Below are 24,501 nucleotides of genomic sequence, written 5' to 3' on the forward strand. Positions count from 1 at the left end.
TGGGGAAAAGTAAGGTTGTCTATATTCATCCACAACATATCCTGCCGTTCCAATGGACAGAACATCTCTACCGAGGCAAGTACCAGATCAAGCCAGTTAATTTATTGGACCTGTTCTGCCAGTGGAACTGGCTAAAAACCCAGCGCAAGAGCCATGAAGTCAGCAAGAAAGATTGCTATAAAAGACAGTGTCCTTCCAGCAGCTTGGTCAATGGGAGACAAATGTCGGAGAGCAGGGAAGAAAACATGCACACACAGAAACAGAGATGTCTAAAGACCTCTATGCCAGCCTAGTGTCTTGCATGCATTCTTCTAACCTCTCAGGCTCCGTAACTATGACCCCAGCAGGACTTTCCCCGCTGGCAGACAACTTCCCTCCACGACATCTGCAAATGGGCTGTGGGCAGAGGAAATCCCCCCAGGTCCTGCTAGAGGATGCAGTTCCTCAGCAGGACCAGCTGCGACAGCAGCCAGCGACACTGGTCCTCCTCGCCAAAGGCAATATGCTTTGATGCTCCTCCTGACTGCATTTAAGGCTTTTAAGAGAGACACGAATCTCAATTCAATGAAATAAGCAAGAGACTGAAATCTCAGGCGACGTCTGGAGCGTAGGAGATCGGTGCAAATCAGTTCTCTGCAAGCAGCCCGTGGTCTGAACGCGGCTTACAGCCACGGCGAAACAGGCTGGCTGGCCCCAGCTCAGTCCTGGTTATGTGGATACTGTGGCAAATTAAGTTCTCCTGACAACAACAGGCTGGCTGGAAAACCACGGGCATCTACTTTCCATTCACAGGAAGCTAGAAAGCAAATGAGGAAAAGCCCCTTGTTATGGCAGGGTTATTGGTTTGGGAGTGCAAAACCACCAAGAGCTTCTGCACGTGCAGAGATCAGTCTGCAACACGCAGCAGAGCCGTCCGTAACGCGGAGCCCGCAGGAGAACCAGTCCGGCCAGTCAGAAATTGGCCAAGTGGCAACTTTACCTTACGGTCTAAACAAAGATGGTAGGAAAAAGATACAAATCGGGAGAGGCAGATTACGAGCGGTTATGACACTGAACGGTTTTGTTAAAAAGCTTTTAAACATATTAAGCTGTTAAACGGCACTTCCAGGCCCTTCTGTACGCTGGTGACCCGAGGGAGTCGCAGGGCTGCGGGGAAACCATCACATGGCGTGTGCTTGCCCCCGCGCCAACTACAAGCATTCAAAAATCTCCTCCGAACATTAAGAAGGCATCAAGACAGCTTAAAGTCAGGACCTAAGCCTGCGAGCGGCTTAGCTCTGCCTTGATGCACCTCACGCCACGCTGGCATCGCCCCTGCGCGGGATCTGCCCACGTGAGGTGGGAGCGGGAGCCGCCGGGGCGGCCGCCTCCACCTCGCTCCTCGCGCTCCGGCGGCGGGCGCCGAGGCCCGGGGCCTGCCCAGGGGCGCCGGCCAGGCGGCCGCCGGCCCGCCGAGGCCGAGAGGAAGCGACCTCGTGAGCCGGCGGCGCCTCCGGGGTGGCGGCGCCTCCCGCGCGCGCAGGCCCCGAGCCATGGCGCCGCCGTGGCCCCGCTTCGTGCGCGCCGCCCTCGCCTCGCCTCGCCTCCCCTGCGCCGGGGCGGCCGCCCCCGCCGCTCTCTTTCCCCCCCGCCGCCCGGCAGGCTGTAAAGTCATTAATTTCGGCAGCCATGCCGGCTCCCGCTCCCGCCGCTGGTGGGCCGCCGCGCCGCCTCCTCCGCGCCTCCGCGGCGGCAGCAGCAGCGCGGCATGGCCGCCGCTCCCCGCCGCCTCCGCCTCCTCCGCCTCCTCCTCCTCCTCCTCGGCGCCGCCGCCCCCCTCGGCGCTAAGGTAAGCGGCGGCGGCGGCGCCCCCCGCCACGGGCCCCTCGCGGAGGCAGGGCCGCCCCCGCCTCCCGGAGCCTCCCCGCGGCAGCGCTCGCTCCGAGGCCCCAGGCCCGCCCGCGGGGCCCCCCGCGCCCGCCCCGGCGACGCAGGCGGCTGCGCCCCGGCCCCCCACCCTCCCGGCGGGTGCCGGGGCCTCCCCGGCGGGCGCGAGCGCGGGGGAGACGCGGGCCCCGGACGGCGGAGATCTCCCTCCCGTCCCTCCGCTGCCCTCCTCCCGCAGCGGCGGCGCGAAGCCCCCCGCTCCCCTCCGCGAAGCACCGGCCGCCCGGGCGCTCTCCCTCCTCCGGACACTTGTCGCACGCCCGGCCGTGAAACCCCGGCGCCGGCGTCCGTCCCCTTCCCCGGGCCTGGCCGGGGCAGCGGCCTCCGCGCTGACCGCAGGCCGGGGTCGCCGCGGCTCCGTGCTCGCCTCCCCCCTGCGGGGAAGCGGCCCAGCTGCTCCGCGGCGAAAGCCCGTCTGCTTTGCCAGAGGAAGAGGAGGGTGTCCTAGGCAAAGCCTCCGCGGAGGTGAAGCTGCCGCACCTGAGCTGCCTCTAAACACAGCGAGGACCGGACCCCGCAGCTTTCTTGCAGATAACCCGGGTCCGAGCCGCCGCGTGCCCTCTTCCGGGGCCGCCTTCATTTTAAAACTCAAACGTCTCGTTTTCAGTGTGTTTTATCTTTGTCAAGGAGCGAAATCCTTCCTTCAAGCCTGGAGGAGCAGGTTCAGCTCATCAGCGCTGCGCTCAAGCCTTGGTTTCCAGTGCTTCTCCCCATTTTTTGTGTGCAGCACGACTGCACAGAGACCGTAACAGAAATTCCTAGGCAGGGCAGGCGAATTTCTCCCTCTGTGAAGCTAACGCAGCTCGGTATGCTCAACACCTCTGAAAAACGATGCTGTAGATACTTCTTTCGTACCCAACATATTGCTCCCTTCTTTCCATTCACAAATTTCCATCTTTTCTACCTGAGTGCCCGAGGAGAAGCGTGTTATCCCACTTCGAGGCAATGACTTACTTGGATCAAGTATTTTCTGATGAAGTGTGGCAGTTGCATGTGAACTTTCTGTCACTGCAGGATTAGAAACAGGACTTCATAGTTCTCAACTGGCTTCTGTCACTGGCTTTCTAGTTTGTTTCTCTTCTGCACCTCATTATACATCCAGATTTCTGTTAGCAAGCTTACTTTCCCCCCAGGTTGGCATTCTTCCTGATCCTGCAAAAATTAGTCTGCATTGCTCATTTTATCTCCTGCTTCTCTCCCATCATGGGAAGTTCCTTCTAAAATATCTTGTCTTGATTTTTCTAAGCAAAATTGTCTGTGTCTGACATTGAATCTCTCGTATAAACCATCGAGTCTATCCAAATATGATAAAACAATGACAGAATAAGAAATAACTGTAGCCAAGCATCAGCTTTTTGTAAAGCATAGGGCAGAATTGTTAATGATGGCGTGTTTTCAGTGCTGTGGTAGAGTCTCTTACCACAGCTTTAATCAGAGTACAACACAGGGAACCCAAACCAGGTGGCTAAACATGGTCATTCATTTCCAAGAGTGTAAGAGGAGAATCTGTTTTCCATTCCAGGCATTAAACATCTCAAGCTACTTAATATTTCAGTAAGTAGTGTAGTTTGCTGTATGCAGAAGCCTTTAGGTGAGGGATCATGGTAGAGGCCATGCAGTCAGAAAAAGGCTGCGGAGAGTTTAATGAGTTTAATTTGTTTTCAGCTGCTACTTCCAATAGTCTTACAAACTTTGACAACATTGAGTGGAGCAGCCTATAGCAACTCCTGCATTTCAGTAGTAGATGGGGCCTCAGGGGGTGTCAGACCTGCAGTGCAGAGATTCCCCCTCCAAGTTTCTCTAGTAAGTACAACTCAATAGAGACGTTTGTTGTCTTTCTTCCTAGACAGCTTTTTCCTGGGGCACAGGCTCTTACGAACCTGAAGATTAGGCACAACGATAAGCAATAAGGAAGGCCGGGCCAATGACACAGTAATTGCAATTATTTCCAGGTTTCTGGGAAAGCCAGTGTAGCTTACAGCTGATCCAGAGCATGACAGGGAATTGTTGGATAATTTAGTTTATGTCTTTCAGCTCTTTAGCAAGCCTGCCTGCAGCACTGATAATGCATCAGTCCAAGCCCACCGTGCACTTCAGGGCTGAAGTGCTGTGTTTCGGTAGCCTGTTTGGTGGGGAGAGAAGGGAAACAGCCGCTGAGCTGTCAGTTAGACAGAAAAAGCTTTTAGCAGTGCTTGCACAGAGACTGATGCTTCTGGAAAGCGTCGTGCCCTCCCATATCTTTTCAGTCTCTGTGTAGGAGCACTAGAAATAGGGTTGCATGCATAATCTACTGCAGTGCTCCTTGTCCTCCTCTGCACCAGTCCACAGAAGCTATACTACTTGCCTTGATCCTTAAATTATAGCAGATTGAGTTTTAAAGTTCTGGTCACAAGGAGATTAGTCCCAAGAAGGGGACAGGAGCTATTTGGTTGCAGGCCACCAGTATAGGTGTTGAGGCACTGACAGCACTTGGTTAGCCTCAGAGAGGAAGAACTGCAGCTGTATAATCACCACATGCCAAACCACAAGTGCCTTAGGGAAATTCTTGCAGAGAGCACCTGGCTGAATGGGAATATGGTCTATCTTGTAATTTCCAGCCCTTACATTTCTCTTCAGTTGAGGAATAGTACCTAATCCTCTTACCTTCTTTAGGCAGAGCCCTCATCCAAGCCTAGGCAGAACCACTGTATAAACACTGGACCGATGCCCTTTTCTTGCTCCACTGTTTCTAATCTGCTCTGTTTCCTCCCCAAACCTCAATCCTGCCCATCAGCTCAGCCTCCCTGCATCGAGGCAGAGCAACCAAAAGCAGTAACCTTGAACAGGAGCCAAAAGCTTTCTACCACTGTGCCTTAGCTAATGCCAGGGAACAAAATCTGCCTTCTCCCTCTTCAGGCGCCCTGGAGCGCTCGGAGCCTTGGCAGGTCAGCGGGGATGGTGGCTCTCGTCTCCTTGGCCCTCTTCCCCCAGGCAGTGGCCGCTCTCTTGCACTCGAGAGCAATAGGCTCTGTGGATTGTACTGCAAATACACAAACCCGTTTCCAGGGCTAGGTCGGGAGGACAGGGTACTTCACTTCCCTTTGCTGTTTCCCTTCGTCTTGTCTCACCTAGTTGAATTGTATGGTCTTTGGAGCAGCACTCTCTTGCAGGTCCCAGCTACGCTGATTTTCATTACTGCTACCAGAGCTGCATAAATGCTATGCTACTGCTTTTGGTCCATATGCCTTCCCTCTAGGCACCCCATGTGCCTCATAGTGCTCTTGACTACTTAGTCACGTGGTAAGACACCAGCTTTGGTTATAGATGTGAGGTCTTACTCCAGCTATGTTGAGTCCTCCACATGAACACCAGATAAATCATTGTCTTCCTCCCTCCTAACAGTCGCAAAGGGCTCTCCCTCCACAGGCTTTGAGCCACTTATCATAGAGGAGTGTACAGGGAAAGACTTTAACTGAAAATACTTTACGATAAGAGACCTTTAATTTCTTCCCTTTGTAACTATAAAAGCGACATAGTCATCATTTCCATTTATAGGCTGGTAATCAGGCAAAAATTCTCATAGCACATAGGTTGAAACGAGCATTTGGCCAAAACAAAAAAAAGGAATATTTGAAAACATATTTGTTTCTTTTAAATTTGCTTTTTCTCTTTATCAGCTTAGCTGCTAGCCACAGTGTTTGGTCTCTGTCAGACAAATCAGCTCCATTCAGAACATCTAAGTACAGCTAAGAATTTAAGTTGTTGTATTGTTTTCAAAATCAGTTACTGTGATCACTGGAAAAATAGATCATAAAGTAACATAGTGCTTTTTTACAACAGAGTAGGTTACTTTCAATATGCTCTATGTGTGGAATTATCACCCAGAAGATGCACTCTGCACACTTCAACCATGCTAAGTTACAACTTACAGCTGTTTTTATGCAAATATTGTCTCCTCTGCCCAGAGGATGTTCTGGTGGCAGATGGTGTAGAAACTATGAGTTCTCAGGCAGGAGAGATTAGCCTACAAGATGAATAACGCTTCAATTTTATTACACCATAAAAGAGCATAAAGTCAAGACACAGTCAACCAAAACAGTGAGCTGAGCACATTTAGCAGTGAGCGACCTTTGCTGAGTTTTCTTTCACATCTATCAACTATGTTTTGCAGATTAGCTCTTCAGAACATGGCTACCAGCCATGGCTACAAACCAGCACATTTTGCTAACAGTAATATTGATATAACTTCCCTGTACTCCCTTATTTTAATATATCAGATTTTATACACACAGAAATTATTCATTTTCTTCTATTAATACCAGAACATTGTCAGCATTTTCATCTGGATAAATCACCTCCAATCACTGTGCTGTGCTAAACTCACTGCCATGTCCAACACCATTCACAGCTGTGTTTCAGTAAACAGCCAGCAAATTCCTTCACGTGCAAGTCTGCAAAGATCTCTGCGAGCTTTTAGGCCATCAAACATAAAATAGGAAGATGTTGCCATGAAAAAATCTAGCTGAAACATAGAAGCACATACCTGGTGGGAAACAGAGAGCCAGAGCCAACAACAATCTGCTGCAACGATGGCTTTAGGGCAGGGAGACCTTCTCTTTGCCAAATTTGTCTTTCAGGAATGAAGCATTTGCCCTCATGGTAGTCTCTGGGCTGGGTATGCAGGAAACGAAAGCAGTATAACAGCAGCAAGTTCTCCTTGCAGGCAGGGGGAGGCAGGTTCTCCAGCCAACCATTCTCTGTTTCCGTCAGGACAGTAGTGAGGCAACAGATGGAGCTGGCCCCTGGGACGAAGAGGTCACCAAGTGGTGGGGAGAGTGGAGCTCCTGGTCCACCTGCTCCCGGTCCTGCGGCGGAGGTGTGATGTCCCGGGAGAGGCACTGCTTGCGGCAGAGGTGAGTCATGTCCTGATGGGAGCCCTGGCCTGGGTGCCGGAACTGCCCCCCAGTTCTCAGGGTCACTTGTGCTGCCAAGGACAGGGGTTGCTGCCATGGAACGGGTGGTGAGCGGCTGCAGTGGGGATGATTGATATGGGAGAAACATCTGCGAGTGGGGTAGGCCCTATAACATGTCCCTCAGCCTGGCTCATCTAATGGGGAGAGGAGGCTGCTCACCTCATGGGATCTGTGCTGGAGGAGGTGACCTTTATTCAACCTCCCCTTTCCTTCACAAACCCCAACTTATTGCCACTGTTCTGCCCAGCCTGACCCTGATTTGTAACCAGCTCTTGAGCTTAGGATGTGGCTGTATATTCCCGGACACCTTCTGGGCACTTGATTTACTCCTGGCAGCAGCCAGCTCAGCTGCGTCTCAGCAATTTCCCCTCCTTATTGCCTGCAGAGCCTGCAAGGTTTCTTTCCCTATCATTTATCTGACTCCATCGCTTGATGGCATCTCCCGTTGTCACCTACATCCCTGTAAGTCCCCTTCAGCTACCAAAGCTGAACGGCTCCGCGTTGGCGGAGCAGTTTTGCGGGAGCAGGGAGAGCTGGGGAGCTTTAGCTGCCAAGCTCCTGCCATTGCCTGCTGGGTCAGCCTGCCACCGAGCCCCGCTCGCCACCGTGGGGGCACCTCGCTAACCCGCTGTGCCAGGCTCTGGAGACGTTAACGAGAGCCGGCATCAGAGAGCCCGGGGGCTGCTCAGCTCCTTTCCTTTCTGCATGAGTGCACTCCTGAGCAGAGGCCCCTTCCCACTCCCCTTCCTTCAGAAGAAATGAAATTTGCTTTTATGTGGGCCGGCTGGCAGCATAACGAGGGTCTGGATGTGCAGAGGTACCGTCCGTCTGGATGTGGCCTCGCCGCTAATGAGGCTTGAAAACATCTCTGACCCTGCTCCTCCTCCCCAGCACACACGGCCATTATGGGAAACAGTAGCCAGGAAGGAGCTTGGGGCTTTCCCATTCCCCTACGCAACCAGAGCAGCCTTTCTGCTCTTTGCATGCCTCAAGAAAAGAGATCGCCTCCTGGTTCGGCTTCTGCTCTATCCGTGACCCCACAACCTGGGCAGGGGAGGGCTTTATTGTAGAGTCTTACTCCAAAATTCAAGCCTCAATTAAACAAAACAAAACAAAAAAACAAAAACACCCTACCAACATAAAATCCAGCCCAAAGGTTTCTGTGGCTTAAGGAAAGCAGCTTAAGTGTGAGCCAAGCATGCCCAATGAAACAATTTCTGCCAGAGTCTGCAGGCAGCCTCTTCCTCAGCTGAAAGGGATGGCAATTTTGAAGCCTTATGGTGCAAAGTTAGGCTTTGTCTGCATTGTAAGTGCTGCTCTGAGGGACAGCTGCACTACCTCTGACCAGTCCACCTTAAATATGTCTACATGGTGCTTCTTTACACAGCGCACCCTAAGTTTCCAATAGTATTAACCCGTTGTCTGCTGCTGACCTTTACAGAGAGCACGTTGCCTTAATCTGTAGTCTCAGTATTTCTTCCTACATCTTCTCAGCTTTCCAGAATTTTTTAGCTTTTATGTCAATCAAGCACTCCTGCATCCCCAAACAACTTTTGATGGCATGAACTAAAGCATCAGGTGTTGTGAAACTTGATGGGCTTTGGTCCATCATCAGCACAAAGCCTTCCCTGCTAATTTTTTGAGGTAGCCAGTCCCTGTGAGAGGTGCTGTCTCTCTGCCTACTGCCTGGTGAGTCCTGAAATCCCTGGTCACTGCAAATTACAGATGCCTCTGTGGGAATGGTGGATCATTAGTATCTATTGATCTTTTGTCACATCAACCTTTCTGAAGCTCAGAGGTGAAAGGAAACAGCATATTGATACTGCATATGCTCCGTTTATGCTTGACCTGCCTCAAAGCAAGAGTAACCTAAAATCAAAGTTCACTCAAAAGCACTAAAAATGCATTTCACAGGAATTGTTGGCTTATCCAGATCCAGAAAGCTTTGTGCTGATAAAATGCCTGCCTTGCTTCACCTGATTATGTCAGGTGTGACTTCTCTATCATCCTCACTGTCTTAGTGCTTCACTGTCCTCCAGCTCATTACTGCTTATTACTGCTTGCTCTCTCTGCTTTGCAGGCTCCAGATGCCCCAGGGAACAAACAGCACCATGTGTGTTGGCCAAGCCAAACACTACCAGCTGTGCCAGCAGCAGGTGAGAACCACTTCCAGCGCTGCTGGGTCCTCATCGGGGCATGTGGAACTCAGAGTGCCACACCTGGAGCTGTGAGAGTACCTGCACTCAGGGTGCGACTGGTCTGTCAGAAGAGTGCTGACAAGGGGTGTAGTCCACTCCTGGGACAGTTGCTGGTGTGCCTTTGAACACATGGGAAATAGATTCTACTCCCTGTGAAAAGTAGTGAAAAGGATATAAAAACATGTTTTGCTGGGAGAAGTTCTTCCAATACGCTTTTTTCTTTCCTGCAAGTAATTTTGCAGGATTTAAATACAGCTGTCTGAGGGGCCCTTAGAGATGGAGGCCTGGCCTTGCTGCCTGCATTGCAGCACCTCGAAGACCGGCATTGATTGCCCTCTTCTGTGCTGGATAGGACGTCTGCATCCTCGAAGAATACAGCTGGGACAAGCAGTTGTCGCAAGCATAGCTGTGCCATAGGGAGCTTTTGATCATGTTTGTTCCCTCCACAGTCCTGCCCAGCCAACACAGCAAGCTTCAAACAACAGCAGTGCTCAAGTTTCAATGCTAAATCCTTTGGGAAGCGCTACTACCACTGGATGCCCCTTTATCCAGGTGGGTCTCCACAGCCTCCACACAAAGACATGGGCAGGGGATCAGGATGAAAAAGCACCCGCAGGATTGTCTCAGACAAGATGGGAGAGGGGAAGGTCACAGGGGATAAGAGATGGGCGTTACTGGCTAGTTTGGAAGCTTCCTTATGCTCCCTGCTTTGAAGGGATCATTCCCCATCTCTTCACAGAGCCACTCCACCCAGCCAAGTCTCCTTTCTCACCATACCTACTCCCGCTTTGGATCCTACCTCAGCAAGCACCAGTGTGCAAACAGGGCACAGGCTTTTCTTGAGCTGTCTTGGCTACCCAGCAATCATCTTGGCAGCGTGCATGTTCACTGTCTTCATGCCTTCTCCCAGCTTGGCTGCCTCTATCACCCAGCATGCCTTCCCACAGGGGTGGTGGTGGGTTATTCTGAACAGGAGGCACAACCATTTGCGGCACAGAGGCAGAGACAACCAAATTACTTCACAGGGGTTGCCAGATAGCTTCTGAGGCCAAGATTCAGCTCACTTGAGATCTGACTGTCGTTCCAGACCTGCCTGTTTCTCTCTTTCCATTAACTGCAGAGGAGACACAGAACATCTACACTTCTGGGTTAAGCTGCTGAGTTGGATGGGATGTAGCTGACTACAGCCTCACACAGCTGTCAATTCTCTCACAGGTTTTGCTTGCTCTTGTGTACTTACGCATGGCCTGAGATCCACTGATGTGGAGCCTTACATCTGGCACAGAGAGTAGCAATCCTTAGGAGAGAGGCTGTGGCAAGGAAGAGGGTTTGCCACCAAGGCAGACTTCTTCTTCTTCCCTTCTGCTAGGCATGGTCCCCAGTTGCAGCCTCATACCATGACCCCTTTACCACTAGAAGATCTGTAGCCTTGGGGTCTCCTCTTGGGAAGCAAGAACATCCCAGATGACATCAAATGAACAATATAGATAAGAGGAAAGTCCCCTTCCTTGCTGCCCATCTCTGATCACCTTGACCTGCCTAGTGATTTTCTGTCTTTATTCCTTCAGATGACTACACCAGTATCTCCAACAAACCATGTGACCTCCAATGCACTACCAGGAGTGGAGAGAGGCAGCTCATGGCCCGGGCACAGGATGGTACCTCTTGCAAGGACAGGACCTATCAAGGGGTCTGCATCAATGGGAAGTGTGAGGTAAGGCCTTAGGAGGAAGCAGTATGGGAGCTGGGAGCGTAAGCACATGGCTGGAACTCCCGGTCATTGCAAGGCTAGTGGCCCTAGCAGGGAAGTGAAACTGAGGCCTGGCATGGAGTAATTACACATACCTGTGGATGTCTGTGGGTTAGAATGGAGCAGAGAGGCTCACACAGAGGACATTAGACACATGCATGCATTCCCACTGAGTGACAGCACTTTCCTCCCAGCACAGAGACGACTAGAATCTTAGGTTTGTTTTCATAGTCATCCAACATTGCAAAAATCTTTCATCTGATTTTTCCGTCACATTGCAAGGATGGAAGATAGGTGTATGCAGCATTATGTAGAGAAGAGCCTTACAACCTCAGATACACCTGTCTTTGATGCAGCATCTCCTGAGGGAGCAATGATGTTGTGTGTCAGTTTTTCAGTGAGAAGGGTTAACCTAAAAGTAGAGAGAGAAGGAACCAAAACAGCTTCCCCAGTTCTTACTCCATTCACCTCCACACACAAGCCCTCGTCCCCTGTTCAAGAGCACAAGGTAGACAGTCACAAGTTACGCAGGTGAATTTCTGCAGCATGTGGATTTATTTGCTCATCATTCCTCTACAAGCTACCCTACATCCAGACCTATAGCCTCTCCTAAAGAACATGGTAGCATTTCCTTGATAAGGCCCTGACCTGTAGAGATGAGGTGGTCCCAGGAAACTCTCTCTCTCCTTTTTTCTTCTCCTTCTCCTTCTTTTTTTTTTTTTTTTTTTTTTTTTTTAATTCTTTGCAGCCAGTCGGGTGCGATGGGAGCCTGTATTCACCCCGGACGATGGACAGATGCAGGGTGTGTGGAGGGGACGGCAGCACTTGCCACCGTGTCTCGGGCAGCTTCCGAAAGGGAATCTCACAGATAGGTACTCCCTGCTACCGCAGTCCAGAGACTTCACTGCTGCTTCTTACCACCAGCTAACATCAAGGGTGACTGGTCTGAACTGGGGTAGGAATTTCCCAGGTGCTTGGTGGAAAGAGCTGAAGAATGACACCCCTGCTAAAATACCTGTATTTGTCCTTTCAGCTTAATCATCAGAGGACGTTGGTTTGATGTGCTGTGTATTGGGTTGGCAAAGTTTACCTTCACCTCTTTGTGACAGGAAGCAGCTGGGGATCTATTTGTTCCTATTGATTTGGGCATTTTGCCCATGTCAGATGATGCGAACAGGTCATTGAATCTGCTTTTATTTGTGCTACCAGTTCATTGGAAGCTTAAGCTCCTGTGTTGAGGGTCACATCATATATTTCAACTCCTGCACTTGGTCTCCTACTTTCCCCAGCCCTATAGCTGGCACAGCTGAGGGACAGTCAGTCCCTTGCAACCTCCTGATCCATTCCTCCCAGAAGGAATAGATCTGTGGTGTGGCCATGCTCATTAATAATTAAGTAACTGCAGTTTTGGAATATTCTGGAACATTATTTCAAGTTGTTGTTCCACTAGTCTACCTAGTTCTTAAGCACTCAGGCCTCTTTATATAGCAGAAGTAATGGTGCTAACTGCTCTAGCTGTACTGATACAATCATTGGCCTCTCATTCCAGTCCTCAAAATTCTTGCAGAGTGGGCGAGACCTAACTTTCTAACAGGAAAGATAAGCTGGCAAACCATGCAAGTTTAAGAGCCTTCTTATTTCCTCTCCTTTTGAAGGCCAATTTTTATGCTCCTGTTGAGATAAACTCTATTGAGTCAGGAGCTGAGGAGGCTTCCTTTTCCCTCCAGTCTCTCCAGACACTCTTGGTCCTCCAGTGTTCAGCATCAGTCCTGGTCAGGGGTAAGCTTTTTCTGTGCTCTTGGCAGAAAGAGCAGAGAACACATTTATTTACACACCTAAAGCTAATCTATTATACTTGTTCAATTCTTTCTTGTCCCTACCCCTAGCAGTGCTCAGACTGAGCCTTAGAGACCTATAATAGTGATATGTAGAAAGGCTTCAGAGGAGAGCTAGGATTAGATCTCATGACCCAGCATGACATGCATGTACACCGTTAACATCCTACCCATGAAGGGAAGCACTGCCTTGCTACATGCAAACTTATCCCATGAACTGCATGAAAAGCTCATGAACCTAGAGCTTTTTGTTCTGTCCTCATACTTTTCTGATCCTTTCTGTTCCCGTTCCTCAGGTTATGTGTTCATCACCAACATCCCTGCTGGTGCCACAGACATCCTCATCATTGAGCGCAGGAAAACTGAAAACATCCTGGGTAAGCAGAGAAGCGGGATGGACATGGAGAGCCAAGTTCAGCTGCCTGGGAGGTGGGAGGAGGGCTCTGGTCACCCTCATCTTTGCTATGGGAGAGCTGGATCAACAAGCATCTCCAGGGCAGCATAGGGGCACTTCATCTCTCCAAAAACCAAGGCTATCACATCTCAAGCATTTGGAAATCAAGCTCACTATGAGCAGTCCCTACCGTGAAGACTCTTGTTGGAGAGGAAAGTGAAAGCGCCAGGCATTGGATACCACTGATCTGACCAGGCATGGAAGATGAACGCTGAAGGGCCTGCAGTTCTTTGTTTTCTAGAGGGCTTTTCCCAGTGATGAACTGTCTGCTCTCCTCAGTGCCATTGCAGTCCCACTGCTCTGCGTGGAGTGTCATACTTGTCCCTTTTCTCTCTCTTTGAAGCACTTGCAGATGAATCCGGGCATTTCTTCTTCAACGGCAACTCCGCCATTGACAACCCCCAGAACTTCAGGGTAGCTGGCACGATCTTCAAGTATCGGCGGCCCTCGAGCCTGAACTCGGATGGGCTGGAGTATATCATAGCTCATGGGCCCACCAACCAGTCTCTGAATGCCATGGTATGTGGGGAGCTACTTTTAGGCTTTCCTGTCTTGTGTGTCCATTTTAGAGCTCCCAAAATTATAAGCCTCCCTCAGACAAAGGGACAATTAATCTAGTTCCCAAGTCAAGCCTGAATATGTAGGCAGCTGAGGAAGCCAGATACTGTCTTGAGAGGGTTTCCTCTTGGGTTTACAAGAATGCTTTCTCCTCAGCATCCATCACAAAGTGGATGTGATTAAGAGATCTCTGTGAAAAAATCGTCCATAAAATAAAAGGATTTCATTTTCTTTCCCTGTTGCCTCCAGTACTATAACTTTAACGGGAAAATGCCGCACATAACTTATGACTACACTGTGCCACGAACACCAGCACTCCGAACTGCAGCCCCTGCTGTTGACGCACCTCTCTATCATCACCTAACAGAGACCAGCCAGAACAAACCCATTCCCACCAACTCCAGAGCTGGCCAGGACTTCAATGCCACATGGCTTTCCCTGTTGCCAGATGACACCAGTGAACAGCTTCCTCTAGGAGAAGGGCATGAAGATTTAGGCTTCAACCGCCAGGATTTCTTTCAGACTAACTCTACTAGCGAGCCTCGAGGCCGGGGCTGGAAACAAGGTGGAGAGAAGGAGGAGAAGTATGACTTCCAGATAAGACAGGTCTACCATGCAAATACAGCAAGAGAGGAAGAAGAGAAGGAGGCAACAACAATTGGTGGAGAAACAGAGTTGGGTTGGTTGCTTTGTTTTATCTTGACTCCCAAGTCTTCACCCATTGAAAGTGGACATTCGAATCTGATCTTCTTGAAATCTAGGGTGGCTTTCCCATCACGGCAGACAGTAGGAAAAGATGATTAACGGGCATGGGCAGAGACTATCAGGGAGCAGCAAGGAAAAGGGAGCTGGGAGCTGAGGGCAGCCACAACACAGGCAAGGCAGTGCCCTCTCCAGAAAGGTGTAATCCCACAGCACCTAAGCCTGGCAAGCAGAGCAGGGTGGTGGCAGCAACAGATCCTAGGGACAGTCCAGTGATCATCAGGTGAAAGCAAGGGAATTCTGAGGTCAATCTGGGAAACCCAAACAATTCAGGAACAGGACTGGGAACAAAGTACACCTGTAACACAGCTCATGCCAGGACTAAAGGCCCAGGCCTGAGCTTAAATGGAGTTCCTGGCCCATGGGCAGAGAGTGTGTGTGAGGATCCCAGGTGAGGCTTAATGGTGCACTTAGGGCCCTGATAGCAACTTACGATCTGAAGTCCAAATACTCAGTGTTTTTTGCCTTTTTAGGTACCACTAAACCACACGCTAAAGTTTAAGCCATCCGAGGTGGTTGAAGACCTATTTGGCCCTCAGTCTCCTTAATACAATCAAGGTAGAGGATATTTTACCCTCATAAGCATCCCCGTGTTTTTCCTCCAGCCCTCAGATTCACTCAGATTTCCACCAGCACGGCCGTACCCTACAGCATGAGGAGACCTGAGCTTTCAGAGAACAGCCACGTAGCATCCTCCAGGCTTCGTCTCTTCAGGCGGCTGTGTCACCGGGACCCGCACAACACTGCCTTCTGTAGGGAGCTGCAGCACCTGGCTGCTAGGCTGGCCCGGAGAAACTCCACAGCAGGGCTACGGAGCGAGTGGCCTGCCCAGTGGCCACAGGGCCTTCACAAAGCATCAGCCCGTAAGAACTTGCTGGAGGACTTGAAGGTGGAGACGTTCACTGAGAGTCAGGGGGAAGCAGCTAACTACAGCTTGATGGCGTCTGTGGAGAGCCCTCTACTAGGTGCCAGTACTACTGCGGACATCAGCCAGGCAGAGCCTCTGCAAGCCCCTGGCACTGAAAGGTGGCACTTGATATCCAGGGCAAAACAGGAGCATGGTTAGCTGGGGAGGGAGGGTTGAGCCAATCCTCTGGTGGTCTTGCCGCTGTCCTTGGTGTTCCTGTTTTCCAGTGTCTATCCTTGGCAGCTGCTGTAGATGCTTCACCAATGGTGTGTCCACTGAAGATTAATTTACACAACTCCTGGTCTGACACAGAGCCTCCAGAGCATATTTGCTGGCTCCCCTCTTTCTAAGGGATCCATGTAACTGAGTTTTGAAGGACTTGTAAGGTCAACACTAACCTGACTGGCCAGGAGTCTTTAGCACATCATACACACACCCCTTCCCTCACATGCTGCCCCATTCTGTCCCGTTGCTCTACACACACACACACACACACACACACACACACACACACACACACCCCTCTCTAACTTCAATAAATCTTTTACAGGAAACTGAGGGCCAACTTTAAACATCTTTTGCAAGTGACATGTGAGCTTTCCCTACCATGCTATGCAATATTAAGAGGGATCTTGCTTGGGCACCTCTTTGGAACCTAACGTGATACCTTTCAAAGTGATCCTATCAGCTGAGGCTGAGGTCCCCCAAATGTTCCAAGTGTGATGTCTACAAGTCTCACTAGAAACTACATCCTCTCAGAGGGGTTGACCCATGGCCAGTCACAGCCTTGCTGGTTGAATTCAGGGGGCAGATCAGGGATTTGCACTCTCTGCTTGTCAGTGATGTATCTTGCCCAAGGTGGGGGAGATGGGGATCGAGAGCAGAACCATTAGGTTCATTCTCCTGTCTTCAAAGAATGTCAGAAGGAAGTTAACTCCACTTGCATTTGCTATCCTGCAGTAGATATTTCATTTTAGTTCATACTTCTCCTTTCTCCACAGCAATGAGTTTGATGTGAGCCCTGGGGGCCACGATGACATCAGCTTGGCTGACATGTATCGGTGGAAGGTCTCAGCTTATGCCCCTTGCAGCTCCACGTGCACATCAGGTAGGTTTGGCATTAGGGCTTCAGAGCCCTTTGCTGGAAAGTCCTCGGTGCTAGTTCAGCTGAGATCTGGAGCCTCCAAAGTGCTTACAACACTGAATCTGTTCCCTGTGTTCTGCAAATTCACAAAGGAGCAGTTTCTTAAGGACAGGAACCTCTATAGCTTTGAAGACTTAGTGCTTATTTTCAAGGCCAGTTTCCACTGAAGACACATCCGTATCGGAAAAGGTGTCACATCTGGTACCCACATTTGCAATTGCAGTAAATGGTAGTGGGGAAGAAACCAATCTCATCCAGCCACAGTCAGGACCCAAAGCTCTGAATAGTACTATAGTCCTTTAACAGTGAGTCTGTTCTCCAGGTCTCACTCACATCTTCCACTAGCATCAGACCTGCTTGAAAATGACAAATAGATAGCACGATGAAAACTTAGTCTGTGTCTGGATGTGACACGAGCCAAGCTTAACTCCTACTGGCAATGATTTGCTGAACAAGATTCATTGGTCTGAACAAATGACTTTCTGTAATTTCAATCCATATACTGGCCTCCAACTTCTTCACCATTTGCTTCCCTCTGTGTATGGTAACTGAAGAGGGCAGCTGTGTTTTGGTGGAAAAACAGGACAGTTTCAAGTTCTATTGGTCTGAAAATGGCATCTTGAAGTGATTGACTTTTGCAGTGGTGCCAGCCTGAATTTCCATGCTTTAGAGGATGATTTTTGACATCCATTTTCCTTCCCAGGAGAGTAGGTAAAGTGACAGCTCTAAAATAAGTCTGAGGAGAGAAGAAACCTATCCATACATCTGGCTGATTTTTGTCTTTAGCCTTTTATCAGTTCATGCCTCTCCTAGGAGACTGATCATGTGAGGTCCTTTTTGGCTGCTGAAGGAGAGAATATTGGTATTTTGAAAATGACGGGTAGAGGTTGAGATGCAGCGAGCACTCTCCAATAATCTAATCAAGGTAGGAGGAGGCTTTTGGATCTGATGGAGCCTGACAAGAGAAGTTCTTGATTGTCCAGCAGGTATCAGTGCCTCGTATGCGATGTGTGTCCGATATGATGGCGTGGAAGTGGATGAAACATACTGTGATGCCCTAATGCGACCAGAACCTACTCATGAGTTTTGCATGGGGAGAGATTGCCAGCCCAGGTGAGTGGAAATGATTGACCCTTAGTCGCACATCTCCATCTGCCAAACACTGAGATATAGAGGGAAGGAGCAAAGATGGGGCTGGCATGGTCCCATCACCCACAGGCCTATCTTGCTCTAGGCACTGTGAGTCACTTTAGTGACTCACAGTGGGGAGCACTGGTTGAACAACCTACTAGAGCCCCTCACAAACTAAGCAATTGGCTGTGCATAGGGACAACATATCTTTGTAATCATTTTCTGCTCAAAATATACAGCCATTTCTGGACTGGAAGGTATGCTTAAGCAGCTAAACCCATGTATCCCCACATATGCAAGAAGGAAGGAATTTACTGCGTCTGCATTACCTACTAAGGGCAAAGTTGGCTCTTAGGACCAGACCTCCTCAACACAGACACATGCATGAGGAGCAGATTTGTACCAGCAGTTATTAGGGCAGAGAGTCCCAGGCTTGCAGACATAGCCAAGCCACCCTGTGTCCCGTGGCCCGCTTACCTGGGTTTTGCTTTGTGCTTTCTCTCCTGGGGACTGTTTGAGGAGGTGGGAGACCAGCCGGTGGAGTGAATGCTCCAGGACCTGTGGAGAGGGCTATCAGTACCGAACCGTGCGCTGCTGGAAGATGCTGGCTCCAGGCTTTGACAGCTCTGTTTATGATGATCTCTGCGAGTCAGCTGGGCTGGCCAGGCCCATGGAGAGGAAAGCCTGCAAGAACACAGCCTGTGGGCCCCAGTGGGAGCTCTCTGAGTGGTCTGAGGTAGGCAGCAAAGAGTCTTTGATCCCAGAGGTAAGCAGCCAGGGGAGTTGAACTGAGGGTGGATGGGGAAACTGTGGTGTGGAGACAGAGATAAGCTAAACCCCATATCTTCATATAAATCCTTTCCACTGACTTCCCATGACCCAGTTGGGACTGGGGCATGAGAAGTGCTCAAGGACTCCATATAGCAGGCCAGGCCTCAACATCTTGGACCACTGGAGTGCTAGGACCCAAAGAAAGTTAGCTGCAGAGATGAGAGACGGACTCACCTTTCTCTTTGCCTGCTCAGGTCCTTTCTCTCTGTGCTAGTGCAGCAGAAACGAAACAGAAGGAAGCATTTGCACATTCGCACTTTGTGTTTTCTATCCTTTGCTCATCCCCCTTAGTCTGCTTCTAACTCCACGTGGCCTTTGCAGTGTTCAGCCCGATGTGGCACGCAAGGGACGATGAAGAGGGAGGTGCGCTGCTCAGTAGAAGCACCCCTCTGTGACAAGTCCCGAAAGCCCAGCAGCGAGAAGATGTGCACAGGCCCGCCCTGTGACCGCCACTGGATCGCCTCAGACTGGGGCCCGGTGAGTGCAGAGAAGCTGCCTGTCCTTGCCCCTGACGAGGGTAACACGAGGTGGGCAGGAGGGAGGTATCAGCTCTGGAGCAGATGGGGCAGGCACATTGCTGCTCTCCTTCAGCTCTCATCTGGCAGAGGCTGAGCTAGCGAAACCGTGTTGCTCTGCAGTTTTGCCTCTGCCACTCGATGCACTATGAATTTTGGTCAGCTATGAGGTAAACAAGTACAAAATCCATTCAAAAAATCGAGGAAGCTCTTGGCACCTGGAGACAAGGGGCTCAAATGGAAACCCCTGACCCGACATGCCTCTACAAACTGCTGGGGTCAAGTGCCACAGCCCCAGTAGCAGAGCTAAACTTCAAATTCAGGTCTTCTGGCACCCACCAACATCTCTTCTTCTCCTACCTGCTTCCTGCTGTGTCTAAATGCCCTTTATTCCTCCAAGTGCTCAGGTTCATGTGGTGAGGGACGTATGAGCCGCTTCATCGCTTGTCGCAACCTGGAGGGCAAGGTGATTTCTGACTCGCAGTGCGATCCAGCTTCCAAGCCTCTGGCTGTCCATCCATGTGGTGACAAGAACTGCCCTGCGCACTGGGTAGAGCAGGAGTGGGACCAGGTAAAGCCAGGCATGGCCTCAGCCCTCTTCCCCCAACCGTCCATCTGTCTCCCTCAACAGACAGGCAAGTCTGTTTTACCGGAGCACAGTCTATTTTACCTGAGCTCCCAGAGAAAGGGAGCAGGAGCAGGTGGAGTAGTCACTGCTGCCCCGGCTGAATCAAGGGCCTCTTTCCACCCTACATCCCACAAGAGGTCGTGGGCACTTCGCTTCCTTGGCAGAGCAGGGCTGTTCACTCTGACCTCCAACTGCAGATTCAAGCCCGCATCGTGCCTCCTTCCAGAAAGAGAAAAGGAGTGATACTCCTGCTTGTCCCCTGCACCTTGTAGGCCACCCTAAAATTTGTGGCACTTGCTGCCTTCCCTGGGATGTCCATTGGAGGGCAGCAGTGTCCTGAGGAAACCATCCTTCTCTCCCACCCCTGGCTCCCAGCAAGGATCCAGCAGTTACAGACACCACAGCAGAGCTCTTCAACCAAAACCTACACTCACGGCCTCGAGATTTTGCTCCCACCACTAAAAGGAAAGCGCCAACAAAACCAGCCTCATGTCTGGAGCTGGAGATAATTGGAGATAAACATGAGCTGGAGATAAACGTGAGCCACACAGCCCAAGACCATACCCTGGAAAATACATCCAGCCTGTGAACATGTGTTTGTCTCAGGTCTCAGTCCAGCGAGAATGGCCCATTTGCCCCCCCTCTACATGTGGGTGAGTGACGGGTCTCTGCTGCTCTACTCCCCCTGTTTTGCTCAAGGCCTTGCAGAATTGTGCTTCCAGTTAGAAGGTGGTCCAAATCTCCAGGAGGAACATGTTGATACATTTGTTAGAGTTGGGCTTTGTCTTATAAAGCCCTGAGCAAAATAGGGATTCATAAATCACTAGGGAAGAAGGTTGCTAGCTTTCTAGGGAACCAGTGAAACAGCCAAGCCCTGTCCCCTCCATCCATTGGTAAAATCCTGCTCTCCTTTTGCTGCCCTTTCCCACCTCTTGACAGCATTCAGCCGAGTCTCCTTCCAGCATTGGTAAATAGCACAAACTGATTAAACCTGGAGACCTGTGGCAGTCCTGTAGCCCCTTCTTGTCCTGGTTTGTGGTGTGGGTCACTCATTGTTCTGCAGTACAGTTTTTTCAGCTGTTGCTAGGCTATTAAACTCAGCCTGAGCTCTGAAAGGCCAGCTGAGCTCCTCACCCTGATGCATGCTAGCTTCTTTGCCTTTGCTGTGTTCTCCCAGGTGGCTGATTAGCTCTTGATGAGCCAGCCATTCTCAGGGTGACTAAGGGGGGGATGCAAACCAGCTTCCTCCCTCTGTGGCTGTGCTCGCCCTGGCATAGTGGAGAAGGGCATAAAGCAGTGAAATCTCAAACCAGTAACTGCCATCAGGGAGCAGAGCAAAGCTAGAATCAGATATTTCCTGCTGCCTGCATGCTTCTCCCAATGTCATCCTAAGACACCGAGCCCTCCCACCTAGGCCAGTATGGCTTTGGGCTGAGCAGTACATGTTTGTGCAAGTGACCTGTAATGTACTCGTTTGGCCCCTTTGGCCCCAGGCAAAGGTTGTCATTGCACCAGATGTCAACCACAGTTGCTGCACAAATACATTACTGTGTACCTGGCTTACATGGTCTTTGAGGACATGGATGTATGTGAAATAAGACAGAATTCTTTTAGTCTTGCTTTAGCTGCTCAGGTCCCTTGTGGTAGCTGCTTTCAGGCCAGCCAAGCAGCGCTGGCTAAACTCTGATACCAGCTCCTGTCTCCACTCTCCAAGAAATTCAGCTCCTTTGCAGACACCCATTGCTCCTGTGACTTGGGAAGCACCAGCTCCACTGGTGTTAGCACAAGCACTAAGCAACTTGCTTCTGAACAAGATGCTGTCTTACCTGCAGCCTGAGGCTCTGCAGCTGAGGAGCATCATTCATTACCTGGCTGTTATGTTCTCTTTCTCAGTGTGATGCCACCTGTGGGCGAGGAATGAAGACTCGGATTGTCTTGTGCGCGGGCCTGGAGAACGGTGTGTACAGGGAGTACCCTGAGAAGCGCTGTGAGGCCTCTCAGAAGCCTGAGGAGCAAGCTACCTGTTTCAAGAGACCCTGTTCAACATGGTTCACTACCTCCTGGTCTCAGGTAGGGCTCAGGGATGCAGAGAGAGGTGGTCTCGTAACCTAGGTTGATGGAGCATGAACTGCTCGGAGCACTGAGGACTTGTACTGCCTTGTTCTTCTAATGCACTGCATTAGATCTAGACAGGCCCCTGAACTGTGTTCTGTAGCAGACCAGATAGCCAACGGAGGGACTGGCGTGTGCTAGCTGAAGAAAATCTTAGAGCATGTAGATTACTGCCTCAGGCAAGACAATGACCATGCTGCAGCAGATAGAGGCCTGTCCCCTCCCTCTGCTAGGAGTCCATGTTCTGTTCTCCTCCACTGCTTTCCCTTCATTTTAATTGCTAAGCGTTCAGAGAATCAGGGGAGAGGGGACTGGGGCTGGCTCACAGCAGCCATTTTGTCCATCTTCATTCACAGCATCAGCATCCAAAGCAAAAACCTTTCTAAGTTCCACTAAAGAGGCAAAAACAAACTCTTTCATCACCCTGCCCAACCCCCAGCTTTGTCTGGCTCTCCTCCAGCAATGAGAGGGAAGTGGGGGTTTGAGACTGGTGCGTTCTCAGGAACAGTCCCCAAAGCCAGGAGACTGAGAGGCCTGACTGAAAAAAAAAAACACTTGGAACATACAGGAGAGAAAGAAGATGCCTCTCACAAACCCTTTTCTCTCTTGATCCCGACAGTGCAGCAAGACGTGTGGGGCTGGTGTGCGACTGCGTGAGGTGAAGTGTTATCAAGGGGAGGTGCTGGGTCAGGGCTGTGACCCCACATCCAAACCAGAAGCCAGGCAGAGCTGCCAGCTCCAGCCATGCCCCACAGAGGCACCAGGTAAGACTGGGAGGGCCAGGAGAGAGAGGAGCCCTTGGGAGTCCTTTGCTCCATCCAGCTGTCAGCTGGAGGAAGCACATCTCTGCTCTAACGCCTTCTGTGGGTGCTTCTGTCCCCTAGAAGAAGACTGTGAAGACAAAGCAACAGCCAACTGTGTGCTGGTGCTGAAGGTGAAGCTGTGCTCTCATTGGTACTACAGGAAGGCTTGCTGCCGGTCGTGTCGGACCAAGTCACCTTGACTGCTGTCAGGCTATACTTTGCTTCCAAGCTCAGGGGCAAGAGCCCCCGGAACCAGACTTTACCACATGAAGCCACCCCGCTTGGCTTGGCCATGGAGCCAGTCCCTGCAGACAAGCCTGCTTAGCGAGGAAGGATTTTAGGACTTAGTCATCACTGTCCCCTCTCCACTGAGAGGATTTTACTTGAGACAAACCACCAGTTCCTACAAAGCTACTGAGAAGTGAGTTGGGAAAGCCTGTCTCTGCTGTCAGTCATCTCTGAAGAGCTCTTCCTCTTCCTCAGTGCTCCAGTAATTCACGTGCAGCCCCAACTAGGCTCACAACAGTGAAAGGCCTAGTTGGAGGTGGTGAGGCACAGAGGCCAGCCTACAGCAGAGCCCAGATGGTAGCAGCAGCCACTCTGCTCTGCTCTGCAGATTTTTCAACTATAAGGTCAATATCTAAAACACACCAAAAATTTCTGTGTCACAATAAAGAGCTAAACTAGAAGTGTGTGTTTTTGGGCTGCATGCACCTAGGCCAGGTGTGAAGGAGCAAGAAGGGCAGAAGACGAAGGACAGAAAAGCAGGAAGGGTGGGAAGGACAAATCCTTGAGCCAGGACAGCTTCCAGGGCAACACTGCAAAAATCCCCTTTTGTGTTGCCTGCTAAAGGACAGAAATCACTCGTGTTTTGTATTTCAAAGTCCTCATTTATTTCTGACACTGTATTTGGATCCACAGCTGAGCAACAAAGACAGAGAATAGTAAGAGGAGAAATCTAAAGTGGAAAAAATCTGAGATCCCTCCCTTCCCCTCCTTGTTCCTCCACCTTCCCCAAAAGCTTAGACCCCACGCTTGGATATCCCATGTTTCCTGCCCTTTTAGACTCACCAATTCATGTGTAGATGTGCCAGGCCCAGGGTTTCATATGTTGGCTCTGAGGATAATCCTCACCTTGGCCATCCAGCTAATCTGGAATTGCCTTGTCAGGCTTGGCACCCTGTTAACTGGCAACAAATTATGCTTAATTTGCATACGATTAAGATGACAATATGGTTGCCAGAAGATTGGCTATGAAAGCCTTTCACCAGAAGGGTAACTCACAGAAACAAGAGCCCAGTGTGTTATCACCACCCTCTCGAGGCAACAGCCCAGCACATACTGCCGTGGCGGTGGGAAGCTTTGCTTCACCCCAAGAGGTAGAACTGGATGCCAGGACATGTAGCATCCTTGAGCTGGCTCTGTTGCATTGGCTGAGATGGTGCTTCAGGGCTGCCTGGCAGAGCGGTGCAGGTGGGAGCCCACAGCTCACACTGCAGCACCTGAACTTCTTGTGGCTCCTAGCAGGGTGGAAGCTTAGCTGGACAGATGTTCTAACAGGAAAGGATAGGATTTGCTGAGTTAGCCTAGAAGAACAGCCAGAGACCATACTATCAGGAGAGAGTACTGTCTGGACAGGCAGCAGAAGGAGCCATGGACTATCAGTTAGTGTGCTCCAGGGCACTTTGTTGCTACAGTCTGATTTTCTTCTTCCTTCCTGCTTGCCTGCTCGTAACACGAGAGAACATTTAAAGACCTGCCATCACTATATGGAGAACTGAAGGAGAGACTCTGTAAAAGAGATACAGCTAGACTGAGTCTCAGGATAATGGAAATGGCAATGTCTTTCTGGTCTGCAGTCAGGGAGATGGTGAATAATGTTGAACCAAAGGCTGTGTAAATGGAGGCTGGGGAAAGGTATTTGGGTTATGAGGACCTTCATCATATTTAGTATTCATCTGGCTCCCTCTTTTCTGACAGTCTGAGCAGAGGTGC

General features: G+C 50.5%; 1 protein-coding gene across 7 annotated transcripts; it reads left to right on the forward strand.

The window, feature by feature from the left end:
• The first annotated feature begins 1,747 nt into the window (after positions 1 to 1,747).
• On the forward strand, positions 1,748 to 23,177 carry LOC134143261 (ADAMTS-like protein 2). Of its 7 annotated transcripts, XM_062581185.1 has the most exons (18): positions 1,748 to 1,846; positions 6,676 to 6,818; positions 8,959 to 9,034; positions 9,526 to 9,628; positions 10,645 to 10,790; positions 11,575 to 11,698; positions 12,958 to 13,038; positions 13,459 to 13,634; positions 13,923 to 14,352; positions 15,041 to 15,461; positions 16,344 to 16,450; positions 17,473 to 17,599; positions 18,140 to 18,353; positions 18,770 to 18,925; positions 19,364 to 19,534; positions 21,485 to 21,661; positions 22,323 to 22,467; positions 22,588 to 23,177. In XM_062581185.1, the coding sequence occupies exons 1-18, from the start codon at positions 1,748 to 1,750 to the stop codon at positions 22,704 to 22,706; spliced, it is 3,015 nt and encodes a 1,004-aa protein (XP_062437169.1). In that variant the 3' UTR covers positions 22,707 to 23,177. The 7 variants fall into 7 exon arrangements, with proteins under 7 accessions (XP_062437169.1, XP_062437163.1, XP_062437165.1 ...); XM_062581179.1 differs by lacking the exon at positions 1,748 to 1,846 and having other exon boundaries at positions 6,720 to 6,818; positions 18,137 to 18,353; XM_062581181.1 differs by lacking the exons at positions 1,748 to 1,846; positions 22,588 to 23,177 and having other exon boundaries at positions 6,720 to 6,818; positions 17,470 to 17,599; positions 18,137 to 18,353; positions 22,328 to 22,461.
• The last annotated feature ends 1,324 nt before the right edge of the window (positions 23,178 to 24,501 follow it).

Source organism: Rhea pennata, chromosome 8 (assembly GCF_028389875.1).
Source record: "Rhea pennata isolate bPtePen1 chromosome 8, bPtePen1.pri, whole genome shotgun sequence".
NCBI classification, from domain to species: domain Eukaryota; kingdom Metazoa; phylum Chordata; class Aves; order Rheiformes; family Rheidae; genus Rhea; species Rhea pennata.